Source organism: Lepeophtheirus salmonis, chromosome 5 (genome assembly GCF_016086655.4).
Source record: "Lepeophtheirus salmonis chromosome 5, UVic_Lsal_1.4, whole genome shotgun sequence".
Lineage (NCBI taxonomy): Eukaryota > Metazoa > Arthropoda > Copepoda > Siphonostomatoida > Caligidae > Lepeophtheirus > Lepeophtheirus salmonis.
In genome coordinates this window covers 69,118,555-69,140,977 of record NC_052135.2, presented here as the reverse complement: position 1 = coordinate 69,140,977, position 22,423 = coordinate 69,118,555, and the positions used below count along the sequence as shown (strand labels likewise).

Here is a 22,423-nt window from a genome sequence, read left to right as displayed (position 1 = left end):
GTTACTAATCATGTTTATTGGTTAAATTTCCTAGAAAAAATAAAACAAAAATTAATATTTTTGAAAAAAAAAATTGAAAAATTACATTTTTTGGAAAAAAAAATCAAAAATCTACAGCTATTCACAAAACAATAAATTTTTTGAAAAAAAAAATCAAAAATCCGTAGCGATTCTTCAAAAATTTCAAAAGTCCACATATATTCACAAATAATTAAATTTTATGTAAAGAAATTTCAAAAATTACATTTTGCTGGCATAAAAATTGAAAAATTAATTTCTTTTGGAAAAAAAAATGAAAAATAAATAGCTATTTTCGAAAAAAATTTCAAAATTCAGAGTTGTTCACAAAAATGAAATTTTTTGGAAAAAATTTCAAATATTAAATTTTTTGAAAAAAAACTTAAAACATTAAATTTTTTGAAAAAAAACTTAAAACATTAAATTTTGTGGGAGAATAATTTTAAAAATCCATTGCTACTCACAGAAAATCCAATTTTTTGGAAAAAAATTTGAAAAATTTCAATTATTATATTTAAAAAAAAAAAATCTTAAATATTTTACTAAGAATTAAAAAATCCTTAATTTGGGCTACAGCCCCTTCAGCGTTCCCCTGTGAACGCCCCTGTAAGTTTATGATTCCCCCTTGCTAATTATCACCAGATTCGGAACCATTTATTTAATATTCTACAGTTAAGAAGAATTGGCTTACTACCAAGTGATTTTGAGCCTTTTTTCTCTTTATTTTCGGAAAAAGGTTACAAGATACAATATAGGTAACGACGTGTTGAATTCAACTTATATATTATGTCAGTAATTGCCATGAAGGTAAACAAATAAATCTGACACACTATGTAATACGCTATTGTTACAATGAAATCATTTGTAAGCTAATTCATAAGTATATAGAACCATTTATGTGCGTCCGAACCCATCCCTTGCATAAAAATTATTACAAATAACCAATCCACCGGTTGATTAACCTTCTATATAATATTATATTTATAGTATAGGGTCGGAATCATTATCATAATCATCATGTAAAAGAGAGGTGGAAGACAGAAAATAGATGCCAACCCCTATGTTCATCTACTGGCAAATGTGGCTCCCTTTCCCTTTTAGTTAAATAATGATAACTGTATGTAGTAGTATATAGAGGAGAAAGCAACTAAGAAGAGCTGTGGTGGAAGAATAGGGAAGAGGGGGAGGGGGATTTTCTCTCTCTCTCTCTCTCTCTCTCTCTCTGCTATTGAGTGTGTCTGTAAAGCGCTCTCTCTCTCTCCCTCAAAACACACGCACATACACTCGTTGGTTTATAAACAACAACGACCGTTTTGTTGTTTTTGTTGTAGCAGCAAGTATGAGGACTAAGTAGTGAGACAACTAGGAGTAGTAGTTATTAATAAGCTCCTAGGTTGTGGAGATACACTGCAAGAGATCTATTCCCCAAGTTTTATTTTTATATTTTATAATATTATTTGCAATGCTTGTTATATTATCTTCTTTGTTGTTGACATATTATTCTACGATTTTTGTTCTTCCTACAACTACTTTTTCTGGACATAAAGTTCGTCATTCCAGTTGTTCATAAGTTTTTCCCCCTCTGCCTTTACTCTTTGATATGTGTATTTATTTGAGAATACATACTATTTAATTAGTATATTAATTATATTTTTTTGCTCAAAAGATTATATGTTTTATGAGGATAGCATCTACAATTATCATATACTACAGTGTCTGGTCAGAATGTAGATACATTCGTTTTTATTCTAAAAAAGTTTTAATTGAGTGTTGGTGACTTAAAATTAATATAATATATTATATATTAATGGATTGACTCTAATAATTAATTAGTAGAATTTATTCTATAAAAACTAAGTTGTTACATCGAATCGGCCAAATGTTGTGAGTCAAGAACAAACCATGAAGAACTACTCCAAACTATCTGCATTCTCATCCCTATTCTTTTTTTATTCTTGTGACACATTCCATAACAGAAATATGCTCACTCCATCCCCCCCAAGCAAGAGTTAGACGATAGAAAAAGGATCAAATTCGGTCCCATACGTAGTCCGTTTGTCACAGACCTTGAAGGAAATAATAAAATAGCGAAACGACAACTACAACAAAACGAGGAGGCGGAGGGGATTGGAGATGACGGAGAAGAAGAAGAAAATGATGATATCCAAAGATCAAGGACAAATGTCCTTTATTTCTTTATTTCCTCCTTTGCAAATGCATCTGATAATCTCAAAACACTTGTTAATTTTTTGCTCACGTCGAATCAACTCATCCTTGTGGGATGGATTGTATTCATCATATCCATTTTTGTGCTCTCATATCTCATCACTATTAATCCCATTGGGAACTCGAGTTACACAAGTCCTTCTCTCCCTAGTTCTGTTTGTAAGGATGAGTGTGAGGAGGAAGTGGTTGAAGACATAAAAAGGGAGAAGAGTCACGAAATCCACCCTCATACCTTGCATCATGTATCTTCACAACAACCAGAGCTACGGTTACACTCAAAGTCTTTTGAATCCACTCTGACACGCCTAAATAAATCCTTGAAAAATATATTTGGATCACAAGGGTTTAGAGAGCGATTGGACAGGGCTCTCTATGAACTTATATCATCGCAGACTCAATTGGTAAGAGTTTACTTCATTTGTTACATAAATAATTATGAAGGGATCGTCGTATATGTATGTAAATGAACTCTCAAGCATTTAAAAGATATATGTAATTAAAATAATAGATTTACCTGCATATAATTTCCCCTGTAACTTTAATAGAAGAATCCTTACAAATAAAAGAAGGGAAGAAGTCTCCCATTAAGCTATATGAATATAACTACATGGGTAGAACAAACGATAACTAAATGATAATGTGTGTTTATGCAATTAACTCATTGAAAGTACTATTATAATTAATCAAACATTATATAACATTCATTTCATCTCTTCGTTTGTTAGAATGTCAAGATCTTAGAAAAGGAAAACGTAGTTGCAAATTTCAATGAGCTGTCTATCGATTATTTGTTGCCAGAGCAAAATGTGGTGAGATATATTTTGAATATGAATAAAAATGAATGATTTTAATGTACCTCAATTGAGATCATATCACAAGAGTGTTAAAAATATTAATGTAGATATATAAATGATGATCTTAGGTAATCAATGCGGAGGCTCAAGATTTTGAACGACATTTCCTTTTTGAGAACCATGAGACATGTACCATAAAAGGTATTAAATTTACTATTGAATCAATAAACGGCTGCCTTTGGCATTACGCATTCAAAGTACCATATGGTGGAATTGAGTTAAGCATTCATAATCGCGTTGGAACTATAGTTCAATCCACTCCACTTCACATTGATATTTCAGAAGAAATGGAAGTGTACTATACATGTCCCTACGTAAGCTAAAGTCCCATGCCTTACGAGAAGATAGACGATAAGATTTTATTTTTTTTCATTTCTTTTCAGAGACAGAAATCATTGCTTACCCGTAACAACAGGGATTTACTTACAATAGATGTTCTCAAGCTTACTAAGAGTCAATCAGAGTCAGAATCCCTCAATATATCATTACAATTAGATGAGCCTTCCCCACAGATCCTTCTGACAAATGTGTCTCCCTTTAAAACAACAGACTCAGACTTCATTTGGAATTCTCAATTTATTTTGTAAGTGTTTGTTGATTAATTAATGGATCAAAAAACTAATATATACTCATATCTATATTTTAGTGCAATCAACCCATCCAAAAGTAAACAACTTTTGATTGAGGTTAGAAAGGAGATTGAGGGGGAGGTCATTGGCATTTCTAGCATATGTACATCTGATCTTCATTTAATACCTAGTCAAAATCACGTTATACCTTTACTTCATCCTCAAAAATCATCTCCAAATCAAAGTTTTCTTTCAGTTCAAGTAGTTTTTACTTTTATCTACTTCTAAAGAGAAAATAAACATACTTATTTATAGCTTTCCTTCAATTCTTCTTCCACACTATCAAAGTCTATTCAAAATGCTCAAGAAGAGGGATTTTACGTTCATAAAATGCTTGAAACTACTTTAGCCGCGTATCAATTTACATGTAAGACTTCGTATCAACGACGACGAATAAAAATAAAAGGCCACTCAGTTTTATCGAATTCCGTCGAGGAAGGAAGTAATTACTCATTCTTTTTCATCAAATATTGATGGTTTTATTTACTAATACCTATTCTTATAGGTAAGGCATCTATGATAGTCAATGCTGCTCTATATAATTTACTTGGAATTACTTCCTGTGAGGCTAAAAACATTCCATTTAGAAGTACTATGCTTATAACTTCAGTGCAAAAAGTACAGCACATTGGTCACTCGTCATCCAACGTCTAACATGTTTTTATTTTTTCTTCAACAGTTTCCATCAAATAGAGTCACTGAAATCCCTGATATTCCGAGCCAAATACCTACAGTTTCACCACAAAATTCCAACTTGAATGGTTTTGAAGAAGATGCATCTAGTTAGTGTTTTAAAAAATATTTCGACTCTTAATTTTTATGAAATATAATTATCTAACTTCAATTAATTATTTAGAAACTAAATATTCAGAGAAGGAAAATGACGAAGAGCCTCCTAGTGAAACGGAGTTGTCTATTGAATCTATTTCTTCATCGCCTGTTTCAGAGAAGAAAAAGAGGGTCAAACCAAGTTCTTCAAAGAGCAACCACTCCAATCTTTTTACAATACCTAGTCCAATTAAAAAATCCAAGGAAAATTTCATTTCATCCCTTAAACGTATTATCTCAGGACCTAGTTTATACTCTCTCGATGTGTACTCCCCAAGGTACTTGATTTATTATGTAAAGTGCTCTTTTCATTTTTTATTATTATTTAATATTCTAATTTTAGACCAAGGGGAAGATTATATTCAAGTCCATCACGTTTAGGGAAGAAAATACTCATATCATCTTCATCTCAGTCATTAAAATCATTGAATCGTGATGTTACCAATTCAAAATTTGATCTAAGGTACAAGCATGGGAATAATAGCAGTGATAATGGCTATTCGAGTCATAGTGATAGTGAATTTAGTCTAGAACTGAAATCGGTTTGGAAAGGACCACGATCACTAAGTTGGGAATCTTGGGACTCTGGTTCGTTTTTTTAACTAAATATTTTAAATATACATTTAATTGATTCCAACATTATATTGTTATCCTCTTTTTAGGTGCGTCCTACCTCTTACTTCCTGGAGAAGGCGATGGATCATCTATGAGTGACGTTTCGGGCATTAGTGCAGCTTCATTTGCAACTGGAAGTAATGGAAACGCTATTAAAAAAGGTGGGAGGTCCCTTTTAATTTTCGAGACTAGGGAATATGGTCTTTTGAGACATTACCTTATCCCTCACAAAAAGGGAGGAACTCGGCTTGGTAAAAGACAAGGCTCTAAAATTCACGTTTTCAACAACCATTTATTTATCGCTAAGCATATTAAAGGGTATTCAATAACATGTACATATCATGTCTTCATAATGTTTGAGAAAAACCATATTATTTTTAGGGGTACAATTTGTTCCGTCTGTAAAAAAAGGATAATAATGAGACTAGGAAAGCAAGGATATGTTTGTCGGGACTGTGGAAAGATTTGTCATAAGCGTTGTCATGAAAAAGCTGAAGAAATATGTATTAAGTCAACATTCCCCTCGATGGAACTGTACGTATTATTAATTCCTACTTACATTTAACGAAATAACATGCGTATTTTTATTTTACAGATTTAGAGGTAAAAATAAAATTGAAGTTCGAATGGTCAGTCAGTGCCTTCTCACATTAGTATTATAGATCAAAATTCTAATAAGGCGATCGCCTATGTTACATGAACATGTTCGTTCATATCAATTAACTCTTCTTTTCCATCTTACCATTTCAGGTAGCACTATAATGAAGAAAAAGGATAAGTGATATAATTGCACCCAACAACGAAGGTCTGTGTGTTGGTAGGCCGCGAATTGAACCTAGTCATCATTCCAGAAATAAATTAGCACGGCTCATCATAAATTTTATCATAATAAACCAATAAAAAGACGGGATACATATAAATTTTAGATTGTGTTTATTTTTTTATTCCTGATAATTTTTTAATTTGGTGTTCATGTTATAAAAAAATTTTTCACTTTTTTCTGCGACATCAAACATTCAAGATATGACTCAAGATGCACACAGAAAAAATAAGTTTTATAATTTTTTTGAATATTTTGATGGATGATATTTTCACTAAATTCAACAATACGAAAAAGACGAATATAAGGAAAATATACATTATACTTTCTTATTTTTTTAAAAAATATTTTTGATGGTTTTTGAATAGGAGTACAGAGAGCGAAAAATCGAAAGATGTATGGATATATATATATCAATAAAATCAAATAATGATATATGCATATGTATACACCTCTTTCAGTAAGGTTTAACAAAAGTAAATAAAAAAAAAGTTTCATTTATTTTTATAGTAGATTTTTCGATTTTTTTTTCATAGTTTTTTATGTTTTTTAACAAACGCACCTCAAGGTTTGAACTAATATATAAATGATGTAAAAAGAAAAGAAAAAAAAGATGCTGGACTTTAATAATTTTTTTCACCTCATTCTGTCTTTATGTTTACTAAAATCTCCTTGCAAAAAAAATGGGGGAGAGAAACAAGCAACTTCTTTTATTTTTTTTGGTTATTTTTTATAATAAATTTTTCGATTTTTTTTTGATTTTTTAAAAATTAGTATTTCATGGTTCCTCTGGCTGGGACTCTTGAGCCTGGTGTAAACGAAGAACAGTTATAGCTTCATCAGCCTTTGACTTGAGTGACTCTTGACACTCAAGAAGATGGATAAGTTCAGAATTATCCATTTCAAGCAACATTCCAGTAATTTTACCGACAAGATCTGGGTAAATTCTCATGATCAAGGGGTATAATCTTTCACCAAGCATTTGCTTTTGCTCTTCAAGGGTTGCCGTTGTTAACATATTTACTGTAAGGGGCTCTTGACCTTGGATGAGCACAGCTTGTTCTTGTTGTTGATGCTGAATTGGCATAGGTTGTGCAACAGGTGCAACTTGTGGGGAATTTCTAACATTAGAAGCATATTTGAAGCCTTGAGGGCGAGCTGTCGATCCTGCAGCTGGCATTTGTTGAACGGCAGCGGCGGCTGCTGCTACTGCATTGCCAGGAGCCATTCCAGGTCTTGTAGTTATCATGGGAATCATTTGTTGTCCACCCATTGGTCTTTGGACACCATGTTGCATTCTCGGAGCACCTCCTGGACGAGCAGAACGGTATTGATGTTGTACGACACCGGCTTGTCCAGGAACTCCTCTGGGTTGTTGAGGCCAACGTGGTTGACCTGCTCCTCTAATAGGCGTTTGTCCAGGACTAAAGAATCTTTGTGGTTGTGCTGCCATCGCGGGCATGAAGAATCCTCCTTGTTGAGGGAAACTCATCTATAAGTAAAGGAAACAATTGTAACACAACGAACTTAAAAATTGCATACTAATCCGAAACTACATGATTCAGATTAAAGTTTAATCAAGTAATTTCAGGTGAAACACGGATAAAGTTTTGATCATCATATCTACTAACCGTATGTATAACAACAAAATTTCACTTACCGGTCCCATAGGAGGCATTCTCATTCCAGTAACTCTGTGAATATACTGAGATGCCAATTGAGCTTTCCGTTCTTCTTTTCTCTGGGCTAGAGCAACATATAACGGTTTGGCCACTATGATTCTTCCATTCATTTCAGTTACAGCTTTGGTTGCTTCATCAGCAGAGGAAAAACAGACAAATCCGAACCCTTTACTTCTTCCACTTCCTTCTTCCGTCATGACTTTGGCAGAGGTGATAGTTCCATACAATGAAAACTCTTGTCTGAGCTTCTCATCATCAATTGAATCGTCTAAGTTCTTGACGTATAGATTGACACCTTGGAATCTGCTCATTCTTTCGATCTTCATCTGCTCAAATTTCTTTTTCAACTCCATTTGACGTTCAGCCTTCTTTTGAGCTCTTCCAACGTAAATAGTTTTTGTGTGAAATTCGGTGCCATTAAGACAATCACAGGCTGACTCTGCTGCTTCAGGAGTCTCGAAAGAAACAAATCCAAATCCCTTACTCTTTCCATCTTCTCCTTTCATAATCTAAAGATAAATGAGGTTCATTGTATTGATTGTAAGTTATTTCATCTTTTTTTTTTATATATGAGGCACGGGCACTAGTATATAGAAGCAGCATGATTCAGAATAAAGTTTAATCAAGTATTTTCAGGTGAAACACGGATAAGTTTTAATCATCATATCAGCTAACTTCTTATATATGGATAGAAGAGGACTGCTCAAAGAGCAGTGAATTCATTTGAAGTGCGAGTTGAAGAAGTAATTTTATCATGCCACAAAAAAAACACTTGCGCCTTCTCTCTTATCAAGGTCGTCGCAATAGGCGTTGCCATAAAAGGCGCAGCAATGGCAACTCGAGAGAAGAACAAAGGTAAGAACCAATGTCAATGCACTCAAAAATGAACAAAGACGACAAGTAAGATTATGAGCGAGTGCACCAAGTCACAAGATGAGACAAAGGCATACATACATATAGCCCAAGTCAATAATAAATAAAATATTACCGTAAGAGAGGAAATTTTGCCATATTTGGAGAAGAGTTCACGGAGAACTTCTTCATTCACATCTTCTGAGATATTCTTGATATAAACATTGGTAAACTTTTTGGCCTTTTCTCCAAGTTCCACTTCACGTTCCTTGCGAGGAATGAAACGACCCACAAACACTTTTTTTCCGTTGAGTAACATACCATTAACCTTAGCAATGGACTGTGTGGCAGCTTCTTCCGTTTCAAAGTGTACGAATCCGTATCCCTTGGAGTCTCCCGTGGGATCTTGAGCCACTTTGCAGGAGAGAATGTTTCCAAAAGCGGAGAATGTGTCGTACATGGCCTTGTTATCAATGCTTTTATCCAGGTTCTTGATGAAGACATTGCCTACACCAGAACGTCGAAGACTGGGATCTCTTTGACTCCACATGATACGAATAGGGCGGCCCTTGAGAACGTCGAAGTTCATAGTATCCAGGGCTCGCTCAGCATCTGCTGGCTGTTGAAAGTTGACGTATGCGTATCCCAGAGACCTTCTCGTCACCATGTCCCTGCAGACTCGGATCGAGAGCACGGGGCCCGCTGATGAAAACTAAACGAGACAAAATCTTTCCTTCAGTTAAGCGAGAAACAGCAAACTAGAAATGGGTTCCGCCAAGGGGCAGCACCTTACCTTTTCAAACAGCATCGCCTCGCTCACATCAGAGGCCAAGTCTCCAACATATAAGGAGGCCATGGGATAGTTGGTCTGCTGAGCGGATTGGGACACAGCGCTGGCTCCCTGAGGAGCTGCTCCATTTCCTGTCTGGCTAGATGGTCCACTTGGGGCTGCTGCTTGCATTATGAGTGTCGGATGATGAGGATCTCAGTTAAGTTGATGGAAATACGAGGGGACGAAAGAAACAAGGGGATAGAAAATAAACCTTTTCTAATTTTTTTTTTTATGAATTTTATAAGTTTTTGTATTTTTTTGGTTTTTTTTGGTTTTTTAGAGAGACGTTCACTGAGCAACGCGACAGAAGGAGGTGAAAGGAAATGGGATGTGACTCCTCTTTTTATATACGCTCTGCCCAACAGCCCGCTTCCTTCTTCTTCCCCTCTTTTCTTTTCCTCGTTTTTTCACAGTTTTTTAGTATTTTTGACTACAATTTCTCATTCTCACCCCTTTTTAATTAAATTTCTCATTTATTTTCCTATATAAACTTTAGCACTACTACATTTTATCACGTTTTGTTCCATTAATTTATACAATTGCGCAGTTTGATATGATCATTTCCGGTTCTGCCCAAAGTTTGTCGCCATCTACAATAGAGATGCTACCTTTTTTCTAAACACAAATCGAGCCATAAAACACGTGGATAACTCAGAAAAGCCCTAATATAATCATTTAACATATATTTTATGCATCCTTATAGAAAAAAGTAGGTTTTCATTCATTAAGTATTTTGTATCCAGTATTACAGTCATTTTGTCATTTTTATCACAAAAGCCTTGAATACTGATCCTTTTTAAGGATAATAATATTACCTTCGATATCCGTTTGAGTATTAATTCAAGGACTTAAAGTATACCTTGCCCAAGGATTCATATAAATTAGTCCAAATACCTCATATTAATATATTTATCTACATGTTTGACTTCATATTCATGATAAAATAAGCCTAAAATACTTGATAAACCATGGCTCCAATATCAGCTATTGTTTTTTTATGATTAAATTGTGTTCAAAATCTGTAATTGTGGAGTGAGTCTTCACTTATTAAAGATTTTATATTGTAAAGCAAAAAAAAACTGTTACTAATATAGTAAATTAATATTAGAGGTGGGGGCATGGACTTGACAAAAATATTCAAGGGCTCTAGTCGTGCTCGATTAAATTAATCAAGGACTTGAATTCCAGAGTAAGGACTTTTCCTAACTCTGATTAATACTCAAAATTGAGATCATAGAGTTACTTTCCATATAAATGTATAACGTGTCATTTTCATCATATTATCTTTAAATAGTAAAATGATTCATTGTCAAAATGTGACACGCTCAATCCACCAAGAGCTGTTAGAGCTATGAAATTGCATGGTTTTATCATAAATCAATATTAGGTATACGTAAATTAATAAGTCAAATCACAGTAAAAATTCACGCTACAAATATTTTTTTTTATTATATTTTAATATAGCATTTATTTTCTTCAGATCTCCCGCGTTTTACAGAAACAAAATCACCATTTCTTTACATGTGTATCGTATTACAACGACACACGAGTACGTAGATTTTTTGTTAGTCATAGTTTTTTGAGTTGTCTACATTAATTATAATTTCATAAGCATTGGAGGGACTATCTACGTATAATATCTTGACAAACTGGATGCAGAAATGACAACAAAACGTTTTATTTGTAAATCTATATCTTTAACCAAATCAATGTGTTGTCCCACAAATTAGAAGTTGTTATAGCCCGAAACCCAATAACTATAGTATGGCTATCTGAATTTTTATTATGATTAATAATTATATATCTTCTAATAACTTTTTTATAATTCCTAAAGGTAAAAATTGCGCCTGGAAGATCGATATTTTCGTCAAATGAAGATACTATCCACACATTTATCAACAATGCTGCCTATTTCAGGGCCCTTGGAATAAAAGGCACCTCCAATAATGCAAACAATTCACTATTTCAGATAAAATATTGGGTTTTTATATTCTATACCCCTTCAGGAATGAGTATTGTTCCTCCACTGTAGAAGGGGGGAGTTTCCACATTTATCCTACGTGTTATTAAACGTTAATAACGTGCATAATTTTGGAACGGACAATTTATGATAATACTTTTCTAAGAACTTTTCATATGATAATCCTCAAAACTCAACAATAATCCCTTTCAAAATGAAGGAGTTCTAAGAATTACATTGTTTCTTTATGTGGGAGTGAAAATGTTTTTCCCAAATTTTGTCTGAGCCCCAGAAATTATGAGCTCCGTATTATAATTACTGACATAAATAGGTTAAATTGTATACATCTACATATGCAAGGTTAATAGAAATATTTATTGTTTATTTATTATAACCTTGTACGTATAGTTTAAAAAAAAGGGTTAGCAACGCCACTGTACGTAAGATAGATGTAGAAGCCCACCGTAAGGCATATACAAATTCTCGTTTATTTCGATGGGTTAAACTTAAAGCAGTCATTCCCAACCTTTTCATTAGTGCAGAGTCATATTGCATCTTATGGCATATAAAATATGGGGAATCAAATGTTTTATTTATTATGTAATCTCACACGTAGTACAAGGGCTTCAAGAAACTCCGACTGAGAATCATTGGGATAAAGAGTGGAATCATTGTTGGAAGTGAAGTATTTCAAGGAGACTGAAGTGAAAATAAATTTAAAATGTCTGGAATCATTGTTAGTTCGGAAATTTTTCAAAATACCTTCGTGCCCATTACAGTCACATATCAGGAACAAAATTACCGATTCTACTAATTGAGAATATTGTATCTAGTTTTGATGAAATACAATCTAGAATGAATATGGGAAGTGCAAAATGTGAGATTTGAGCAAATCTGTTTAGTCTTTCTTGCACCATTTAAGACATAAATTATTTTGAAGTTTAGAAAGTTATTACTCTGATTATGTCTTCAAATTCATTTTAAAACTGTTTAAAGTATATTTAAGTAGTTGAAAGTCTTATTGCAAAAGATCGGGATCATCATGATAGCCTTTAAATCTCCAACATCCATTATTGATTGTACATATATTTGTGTTTGAATCCATTTATTATATTCCAGAGTTTTATATCGTAAATATGAAATGTTTTGCAAATGACTAAAACAAAACTAATTTCGTTTAATGGATTAATTTTATCTATAATTGGGAGTACGTAGTAATAAATAGAAGTCACGACTTGAACATGATCACCACTCTTGACTTGATTTGGATTCGAAAGTTAATTTTTCCCTGGATATAAAGTACTCTTTAAAGTATCTTTTATTTTCTGAGGACGAGAAAATATTCCAAATATTACTTTTATTTAATTCAAATATCAGTTTGTATCATTGTCATCCATTAGCATTAAATAGCAGTGTTAAGTATATAGATTTCGTTAAGCTTTATTTGAATTTCGTAAAGATATCAACTTGGAGACCCCAAGATGGCGTCTCCTTCCATTATGATGCAATTTAGGATGCCAGTGAAGCACTCTATACTTTAACTAACATATTATATTATATATTATGATTTAATTATGTGTTATTTAATTATATATACAAGGAAAAATGTGCATAAAAGTTTTCATTGACGTCATAAATTGCTTCGTAATTGAAGGAGATGTCATCTTAGCAGCTCAAAGTTTATATTTTTACTACATAAAATGGACAAATTTCCTACAAATCTTGATTGAACTCCATCAAATGGCTTTAAAAATCAAGAGACTTAACATCTTGATTGAATTCTACTTTATGCCAAACAGTGGTATTTGAATTATGTCAAAGTAATATGTACTGAAAATCCTGATGAAATTTCTAAATGTGTACTGTGCTTTGATTTTGATCGATTAGGGGCGAGATAAGTTGAATAATTATCAACCATCCTGATGTCACATGAAAACGCTCTATAGTCTGAATAATGTAAATAATAATTATAGTTATCTCAAGATGGGTAACATCTTTGCTTATGATTTAACTTGTGTATTGATGTATCAAATTGTATCAGTAGGCTGACCTATTTGGATTCTTTCTTTCTGTTGTCATCCTAGATGATTACTTAGTTCATTAATTCAGGAAGTGCCCATTAACAGAGTTTGTGGTAGACCCAGGAGATTAGACTTCTTCTGATCCTCATGATTTATTATATTAAAAAAAACTTATTATAGTTAAAGTAATTAGGCCCCTTAGTATTAGTTTGATTTAAATCCAATTGATTCAAATGGAAAAATATATTAATATTTATGACGCTGACATATAAATATGTAATATCGACAAATATGCGCAAATAAGTTTGATTTTGACTATCACTTTGAAATTCGAAAAGGTATATGATTTTTACATTCATTTTGGAATGATCCGTTTTATAAATTTATGTCTCTTCCTATTATGGGACAACTTTGTTAAAAAAGATTGAATAAATATTAATAACTGAGATGTATAGGAAAGAGAGATTGTGTGTGTGTAGATGTCCTTTATACATTTCCACACCATTGAACCTAGGAGGCTGAAATTTTGCATGGGTCCATCTTTTGAGCTTGGACAGGTTAAGACGGGGCTGTTGATTTTTGGGGAGGTCATATAAGGGGGGCTTATGCTAAACCCAAAAGCTGTTCTTTTGCAGCTCAAGGAGACTAGATTGGGGGGTTGAGTTATTTATTAATAAGTGATTGGTATTTCAAAATAACAACTATACGAGTAACTATATTTTCTAAATTTATTCAAAATCAAAAAAGTTATGGGCTAAAAAAGAGATTGGTGAAAATTGCAATTTAGTTTATTTCAGTTGCAAAAAAATGAACTTCCATTAGAATATAGGATTATTAAATGGAATAAAGTGTGTAGACATTTGTCTGGAGATTCGTTTACATATAAATTTACCAAATAAAAATTGATGTTTAACTGGAATATCTGTCATTTTCTGAATAATTGTTTAATTTTTTCTTTTTTCTCTTTTTCTCCCCATTTTTTCATCATAGGTCAATTTTCAGTTTTTTAAGAAGAAATGCCCTAAAACGATGTTTTTTTGCGCAAAAAATGCCGACGCAACAACTCATATGTTGTATTTTCAATTTCCAGAACATTTCATTATATAAATTTTGCAATATTTGCAAAAATGGACCAGTTATCGAGTGTTATTTTTTCAACATCATTATTCTTCATAACTTTTTTGTTTTTGCAAGTACGAAATAAATATTGGTAGGTTTGTGTTTCTTTTACAATTCCAATAAATGTTTTTAGCTATTTTTTGCAATTTTCTTCACAAATTTCGATTTGGTAATTTTTCGAAGTAAATAAAAAATGTACTTCTCATCTAGACAATTTTTTAGAGTTAATACATTATTTTTTTCATATTCATGCATTCCATGTCAAGTGTACACACCCTTCTACCATCACCATCACCGAATTCGATCAATTTTGGTCAGGATGTTTAGCCCATCAAAGAAACAATATGTCTAAAATTTTAGACTTGTGGAGGTGCGAGGGCCCGTTCGGGAGTCCCTCAAAGTTTGGCCCCCTTCGAAAAACCTTAGTACTTTTGTGCAAAAAATTGGAGTAAGATCTCAATGGAATCACCTTCAGCAAGGTCTATATCTGGAAAAGGTCATAATCGCCAAAATAGTAAATTCCGTCTTTTAAAAAAAACAACATATTTGACCTGTTTTATTCTTCCTTTCTATCCCCTCTAACTTTTAAATATTAATATTCTTGTCATATATGTAATTGCTTCATGTATCATATTCTCAAAAATATTTTTAGCGAAAAAAAAAATGAAATCGATATATTCTAAATGGAGTTAAGGCTTACTCAAGTTCCAATGTCTTTTGAAGGGGGCCAAATTTTGACATGTTGTTTCATTGACAGGATAAAAATCCTCACCAAAATTGATAAAAATCGGTCGTGAACTTGTAAAAAAGTGTGTACACTTGACATGGAATGCCCCTAAGGTTATAAGTGGCATTAATAACAGTATTTTTTTTTTTGGTGGGGGGAGTTGCGATGATGAGAATTTGTAGATTATCTTACTTAACAGGATTGAAATAGTGCGAAGAATTCAAGAGAATTAGAATTAGCAGGATCTTTTTCGATAACAACGAAACAATTTTCAATGTGATTTCTCTCTCCCTTCTTATCCCGAGCAACGCCGGGTAATCTTAGCTAGTGTATAATATCTTTTAAAGAGTAAGTAAATTGACTATATAGTCTTTAATGGCTGATAATTTAGGTAAAAATATATTGAGATCAGGAGTCTTCTAGCACGTCGTTACCTTTATTGTATCACACAACCTTCCATTCGAAAAGAAACAAAAAATGAAGGTCCAAAATCATATCGTAGTTAGCCAAATAAGTCAATCACACCAACTGCTATATATTTCTTATGTACTGCCAGGCCCTGACCGTCATATATTATTTCTTCACCACTTTCAAAATATATTTTGTAATATTTAAATCTACATTGTATTTAATTTAATAGATTATTACTATGTAATACTATAATAATTTATCAAAAGCGTTGCTATTAATTTATATTACTATATGATAGCCAAAATTTCTTCATATAAATAATAAAATAGCCAATATATATCCTATAAAGGGTGAGGGCTCGGCGTCATCTCGCACAAAAATACCCTATTTAATTTTTTGTCTGCTGTCGATTCCCTCTTCCCCCTTGATACGTCATGGCTATTTCATTATTTATTTTTTTCCATCAAAACACAAAGTAATAAGTTATTTTTTACTTATGCTCCGTTTCCAAAAGAACAGGAATACAATTTCTTGTAAATCCCTTGTTGCTTATATAGTATATATATAGCCATTTTATTATTTCTATGAGGAATTTTTGGCTATGATACACAAATACAAATGTATAACTTTTATTTTAATGAAATATTACAAGGTAATATTATAATCCAAATAAAGTTATTTTTCTTGATAAATAAATATTTCATATATGAAATAGCCATGACGTATCAAGCGAAAGGAGGGTATCGACAGCTGACAACTAAATACATAGGGTATTTTTGTGTTAGCGGGGTAACTACGTACTAGAGTTTTCACATCCCGTTTTTGTAATCATGGGATAAAGGGAGTGAATAAGTTTAAAGTAGAACATCACATTAAAAACCAAATTCAAGAGAGGAATTTGGAAATCTATACATTTCGCATAAATAATTCCAATACCCATATTTCCAATTTTACTATTTATATAAGGGTAATTCCAGCTTTATGGATGTGACATTAGAAACTAAGCTAAGCCTTTGGGATTTTGAGAGAAGTGACAAAATACCCAGCGTTATGGATGCTACGGAAATGGACAAGCTTTTTGAACTCACTGAAGAACACATGATACAAACTCAGTGAATTTATCTTTCAAACATGTTTAATATCATTTAGTACAAACCTTTTTTTTCTGTAAAAAAGAATCACAAAACATTGTCGTTATGGATGTAACATTTTTGCATTATGGATGTTACACGTTTGAAATATGTTGGCAAAAACACAATCATAAATAGGGATTTAACCATATACGTTCAACTTCATTGGCCCATTTAACCAATTGGACCAATTCCACAACTGCCAGTTTGATCTGTTGGTTCTGAAATTCACGATTAGACAATCCCCTGTTTTATCAGACATGGGTCCTTTGGTATAGTAGCCATTTAGAAAGTAATACAATTTGTTCACTCAAAAGTAAATGTTTACAGTATTGTGTCTCCTTATTGTAGTGAGAAAAACAAGTATTTGCATGGATATTGTGATCAAATGTATTTTGTACTTCAAAATACCTGAATGATACATTTCAATTAGGTTTTGTTATGAATATGGGTACTTTATTTTTTCATGGTGACGTTGACATTTGCATGAAATTTCCATAATCAAGAGTCTTGTCTCTTGCAATATTCCACTCTATTTAGAGAAACATCCAAATTTTGTTAAGTTTGCATTAGAGGAAACTACAGAATCGACAACGATCCATGACTGCAGTCGTAGTTGATTCTTTAGATTGCCATTTTTTGGGTCTTCCTTATCTCATTAATTTGGAAAGTATACAAAGATTACAAGTGTTACTCTAATAAGCATAAAAATGTATTAGTGTAAGGGAAGGGAACTTGGCATAGTAAAGCTTAGGAAACTCCGGCTTAAGAAATATTATAGGGTCCCGACAAGCATAGTAGCGGGCATGGATCCATAATCTATCCCACCCCTTCCCTCTTTTATTTACACCGTCTGGTGCCTAAAACCACTTTTTCAGATTCATAAGAAGCCTTTGGCTATTTTGAACTCAGATACAACTGTATCAACCTGGTGACATAAAAAAAATCATTGGAAAACTCTGCAATTGCACGAAAGAAAAATCAGAAAATTGACTTATTGATTAAAGTTAATTTATTTTTTATAATATACATTGTATTTTCTTTATATATTTTATATAGGAACAAAGGCACAAGAACCGAGACCCATAAGCAATAGGTCTCGGCTCGACTTTATCGGCCCGGTTCTAGCAGTTCAAGAACCGAAACCACTTGAACCGCTATACTGATGAGGACACAATCTTGCTAGTATGAATTGACGGTATGGAGTAATAGGTTTTCCATATATATATTAAATAAATCCAAACGAAGCAGTGTCGTTACTAAAGTTGATAATATTGTAGAGAAAAACGCGTGCAAGGAGAACGGGGGAAAAATACATATGGTATCATTGTTTAAAATACTGATGTGATTATCATCTGCCTACTTTATTATGATTTTTGAGGGTACAACGAAAGTATTTATTAGCAAAATGTTTAATGAAGATATACTACGTATAATTGACTTCGACGTTTTTTATCCGTTACAGTAGATTTGAAAACGTCACACTCCATGAAATTGTAATTCATTATGAACCTTATTCTCAGAATAATAGCTAATGAAACGACAAAGTAGAGTATTTCGAAATATATTTGAAGTTCCAGATTTAAAAAAGAAGGCTTTAATTAAATATAATCTAGATAATAAAAAATATACCATCATACAGTTATGTTAAATATACAAAATTAAACAATTGGAATCATATGACTAATAACAATAAATTATATATAAGGGTGATAATTTTGGTAAGAATACAAAAGCGTGCGATGAGAAAAGAAAAAATACGCATGGCATCATTGATTGAATAATATAACTAAAATATTCTTCTATCAAAAACGTTATCATTCCCGCCATTGTTATTCAATATTAATATATAATAGTCGATAGAGAACTGAATAAAATGGCTAAAATAACGTCGCCTTCTGTCTGGATTTCTGAAAATGGTCGCCCAGGAATTTGGAAATACTTATCGGCCGAGAAACAGATGGCTTGTCGGATTTGTCGATATAAATGTGCCTTTAGTCACCTGTCTAGAATTCCACGCCACTATTATATTTTATTTTATTACGGATGGAGCTTCTAACGTTGCTGAACTTGCTCGTAAAGAGTTCCCTAGAACAAATGAATTAATATCCGAAATCAAAAAAATATTTTTGAACGCTGGACTAAGAAAACGTAGATTCGCTGCTTCTTACCAAATTCCCTTACCCCCAGCTCCAGTCATTACACGTTAGGGAACTTGGTTAAAAGCAGCAGATTACTATTTCAAGCACTTCATAGTAATCAGGGAATATTTAAGTAGCCTCCATGAAAAAATGCCTTCTATAATTAAAGCAAAGGAGATTATTACTGACGAATATATATTTGAAGAGTTGACCACTATTCATAATAATCTCAATCAAATTTCTGGGGCCATCACAGCTTTAGAAGGACGATTACCCTTACTTGTCAGCATTACCATCGTTGAACTGCTACGAAATGATATTAAGCTAGAGCCATTCCGATCTAAATTGACCAATTTCCTATCAGAAAATCCAGCTTACAATGAATTACGAGACCTAGCCTGTGTTGAAGATTCAATTTATAGAAATACCCCCATTGTAAATTGTGAAGTTGAGAGAATTTTCAGCATGTTTAAGAGTCATCCACACCAAATTACGATCAAAGTTATCAGTAAAAAGTATAAAATATTTACTAATTTCGAAATGGAACTCTGAATTTTGTACCATCTAACAGTAAGTATTCATTTTTTTTAAATATAACCATAAAATATGATTCTATTTTAGCTAAAAATATCAAGAATGATAATACACAACTCATTAAATGACAAAAACAAGTGCTTAAATGGTCACAACAACGGGAGTTGTAGCTTTGGATGGTTCGCAACTAGTTTTTCTGACACTAGTTTCTTCACTTAAAGACTTTGGTATGATCGTTAGGTTTTCCAATATTACATAGTCTATAAATATTACTTTTTTGTCACTTAAGGATTAGCTATGGTTCATAAGCTCCAAGAAATGATGTTCAAAAAACTCATAAAAAGCAAAACAACGGCTTAAATGGTCACAACTACGGGGGTAGTAGCTTTGGATGGTTTGCAACTAGTTTTTCTGACACTAGTTTCTTCACTTAAAGACTTTGGTATGATCGTTAGGTTTTCCAATATTACATAGTCTATAAATATTACTTTTTTGTCACTTAAGGATTAGCTATGGTTCATAAGCTCCAAGAAATGATGTTCAAAAAACTCATAAAAGGCAAAAACAACGGCTTAAATGGTCACAACAACGGAGGTATTTGTATTGGGTGTAGCATTATAATTAGTAATTGTGTGTATCCTTCATTATAATAGTATGTTGTTATACTAGCATAAATCACCAGGGGTCTTTTTTTGATGCTCTTAATAAGGAGTAATATCGCCGGATATTACTACATAATTTTTATATCTAAGATAAGTAATTAAGGTTTAAAATTTTACTGCATGGATTAACTTAGATAAACATGAAATAAATGAAAGTGGGATTCTAGAAGCTGTTCGTACTAAGATTGGAAGAAGATATGGATTTAAATCTAACATTATTTTATGATTTTGACATTTACTTTATTATTAATAATTAAGATCTTATCGGTAGAGATTTTTCTATCCTGTGCACAATTGTATATGCAACTTGCACATGAGGAAAAAAAATATTATTTGGGTGATGTTATTATTAGTTATATGATTCTAATTGTTTAATTTTGTATATTTAACTTAAATGTATGATGGTTTATTTTTTAGTATGTAGATTATATTTAATTTAAGCCTTCTATTTTAAACTTGGAACTTCAAATATATTTCGAAATACTCTTACTTTGTCGTTTTATTAGTTATTATTCTGAGAATATGGTTCATAATGAATTACAATTTCATAGAATGTGACGTTTTCAAATCCACTGTAACGGATAAAAACCGTCTAAGTCAATTATACGTAGTATATTTTTATTAAACATTTTGCTAATAAATTCTTTCGTTATACCCTCAAAAATCATATAATAAAATAATATATATAAATAATCATAATAGAGCAGGCAGATGATAATCTCATCAGTATTTAAACAATAATACCATATGTCTTTCTCCTCGCACGCGTTATTCTCTACAATATTATCAAGTATAAATTTATATATACAGAATATTGAAATTATAGATTGATCCAAATAATATTTTCTTGTTCTGACACTGGAATCCAGTTAAATATGTCATAACTTTAGGTTGCAAAACACAAGGGAGACGTGGAGTTTAATCAAAAAGATAATCACCCCTCTTCTTCATGTGGAAGTTGCTATATACAATTGTGCACAGGATAGATATATCTCTACCGATGAGATCTAACTAATTATTAATAATAAAGTAAATGCCAAAATCATAAAATTAGACAATAAATATACTAATAAAAAAAATGTTAAAAATAAATCCATCTTAAAGATTTAGAGCAAAAGCCAACTATGTAGTAATGTCCGGCGATATTACTCCTTATTAAGAGCATCAAAAAAAATATTTTCCCCGTTATTTATGCTTATATAACAACATACTATTATCATGACGGATTTACACAATTGCTAATTATAATGATACACCCAATGTAACTACCCCCGTTGTTGTGACCATTTAAGTAGTTGTTTTTGCCTTTTATGAGTTTTCTGAACACCATTTCTTGGAGCCTATCAACCATAGCTAAGCCTTAAGTGATAAATGAAGTAATATTTATTGACAATGTAATATTGGAAAACCTAATTATCATACCCAAGTCTTTAAATGAAGAAACTAGTCTCAGACAAATTAGTTGCGAACGATCCAAAGCTACTACCCCCGTTGTTGTGACCATTTAAGCAGTTGTTTTTACTATTTAATGAGTTGTGTATCATAATTCTTGATAATTTTGGTTAAAATAGAATCATATTTTAGGGTTAGATTTAAAAAAAATTCGAATACTTACTGTTAAATAGTACAAAATTCAGAGTTCCATTTCGAAATTAGTAAATATTTTATACTTTTTACTGATAACTTGATCGTCATTTGGTGTGGATGACTCAAAACATTTTTATATGTATTTCTATAAATGACATCAGTACCAACATCCTCCTTTAATTTAATGATGGTTTCTCGGGAAGCGATAGGTTTACCCGTGTATTTCCTCCATAAATTTTTTGAACATAGATGATTAGCAATGGATAAGTTTATATTACATGCAATAAGCATCTTTGTGAGATCAGAGTTAAAGTCTGACTTGATGTATTCATCATTAACTTGATTTTTTAGATGACTATCCATGCTCTTGATATGAGATCAGGATAATGAGTGGTGTGTTATTCTAGATAGGAGACCAAAGGCACATTTATTTCGACAAATCCGACAAACCATCTGTTTCTCATCCGGTAGGTAATTCCCAAATTCCTGGGCCTCCATTTTCAGAAATCCAGACAGAAGGCGACGTTATTTTAGGCATTTTATTCAGTTCTCTATCGACTATCAGCATCTAATATAATATTAATATTGAATAATAAAGGCGGGAATGATAACGTTCTTGATTGATAGAAGAAGATGTATATTATTTAATTAATGATGCCATAAGTATTTCTTCTCTTCTCCTCGCACGCTTTTCTATTCTTACCAAAATTATCACCCTTAGTCGTAACTGAAGAGAAGTAGCAGGAACCCGCGAAGTTTAGCGATTAGATAAGGA

General features: G+C 32.3%; 2 protein-coding genes and 2 long non-coding RNA genes across 8 annotated transcripts; 3 read left to right on the top strand and 1 right to left on the bottom strand.

Moving 5' to 3' along the window:
• Window positions 1-1,296: 1,296 nt before the first annotated feature.
• LOC121118045 (uncharacterized) lies at window positions 1,297-6,090 on the top strand. Of its 2 annotated transcripts, none has more exons than XM_071888971.1 (13): window positions 1,297-2,645; window positions 2,970-3,053; window positions 3,167-3,412; window positions 3,482-3,681; window positions 3,745-3,928; window positions 3,983-4,169; window positions 4,233-4,345; window positions 4,407-4,509; window positions 4,584-4,833; window positions 4,899-5,143; window positions 5,218-5,488; window positions 5,552-5,708; window positions 5,921-6,090. In XM_071888971.1, the coding sequence occupies exons 3-13, from the start codon at window positions 3,386-3,388 to the stop codon at window positions 5,930-5,932; spliced, it is 1,749 nt and encodes a 582-aa protein (XP_071745072.1). In that variant the 5' UTR covers window positions 1,297-2,645; window positions 2,970-3,053; window positions 3,167-3,385; the 3' UTR covers window positions 5,933-6,090. The 2 variants fall into 2 exon arrangements, with proteins under 2 accessions (XP_071745072.1, XP_071745071.1); XM_071888970.1 differs by having other exon boundaries at window positions 1,322-2,645; window positions 5,552-5,704; window positions 5,766-6,090.
• On the bottom strand, window positions 6,087-9,948 carry pAbp (poly(A) binding protein). 2 transcript variants are annotated; one of them, XM_040712582.2, is made up of 4 exons: window positions 9,318-9,948; window positions 8,661-9,236; window positions 7,651-8,181; window positions 6,087-7,482 (listed from the first exon to the last, which is right to left on the bottom strand). In XM_040712582.2, exons 1-4 carry the CDS (start codon window positions 9,483-9,485, stop codon window positions 6,769-6,771), a joined length of 1,989 nt encoding a protein of 662 aa, XP_040568516.1. In that variant the 5' UTR covers window positions 9,486-9,948; the 3' UTR covers window positions 6,087-6,768. The 2 variants fall into 2 exon arrangements, with proteins under 2 accessions (XP_040568516.1, XP_071745070.1); XM_071888969.1 differs by having other exon boundaries at window positions 8,661-9,252; window positions 9,318-9,694.
• A 643-nt stretch (window positions 9,949-10,591) lies between these two features.
• Window positions 10,592-12,567, top strand: LOC121118046 (uncharacterized). Of its 2 annotated transcripts, XR_011780440.1 has the most exons (4): window positions 10,592-10,743; window positions 10,837-10,905; window positions 10,969-11,118; window positions 11,191-11,843. It is a non-coding gene; the product is annotated as an uncharacterized lncRNA (long non-coding RNA). The 2 variants fall into 2 exon arrangements; XR_005864316.2 differs by lacking the exon at window positions 10,592-10,743 and having other exon boundaries at window positions 10,900-11,118; window positions 11,191-12,567.
• A 6,202-nt stretch (window positions 12,568-18,769) lies between these two features.
• On the top strand, window positions 18,770-20,381 carry LOC121118444 (uncharacterized). 2 transcript variants are annotated; one of them, XR_011780379.1, is made up of 5 exons: window positions 18,770-19,435; window positions 19,487-19,626; window positions 19,689-19,841; window positions 19,904-19,993; window positions 20,196-20,381. It is a non-coding gene; the product is annotated as an uncharacterized lncRNA (long non-coding RNA). The 2 variants fall into 2 exon arrangements; XR_005864453.2 differs by lacking the exon at window positions 20,196-20,381 and adding an exon at window positions 20,053-20,186.
• Window positions 20,382-22,423: the final 2,042 nt, after the last annotated feature.

Bases quoted from the DNA above. Each gene is read 5' to 3' on its own strand.
- pAbp (XM_040712582.2), bottom strand. From the start codon at position 9,485: ATGCAAGCAGCAGCCCCAAGTGGACCATCTAGCCAGACAGGAAATGGA. The intron at 8,182-8,660 runs GTAATATTTTAT...ATTTATCTTTAG, and splicing joins GCAAAATTTCCTCTCTTACG to ATTATGAAAGGAGAAGATGG. The intron at 7,483-7,650 runs GTAAGTGAAATT...CTTTACTTATAG, and splicing joins GAATGCCTCCTATGGGACCG to ATGAGTTTCCCTCAACAAGG.
- LOC121118045 (XM_071888970.1), top strand. From the start codon at position 3,386: ATGGAAGTGTACTATACATGTCCCTAC. The intron at 3,929-3,982 runs GTAGTTTTTACT...ACTTATTTATAG, and splicing joins AAAGTTTTCTTTCAGTTCAA to CTTTCCTTCAATTCTTCTTC. The intron at 4,170-4,232 runs GTAATTACTCAT...CTATTCTTATAG, and splicing joins GAATTCCGTCGAGGAAGGAA to GTAAGGCATCTATGATAGTC.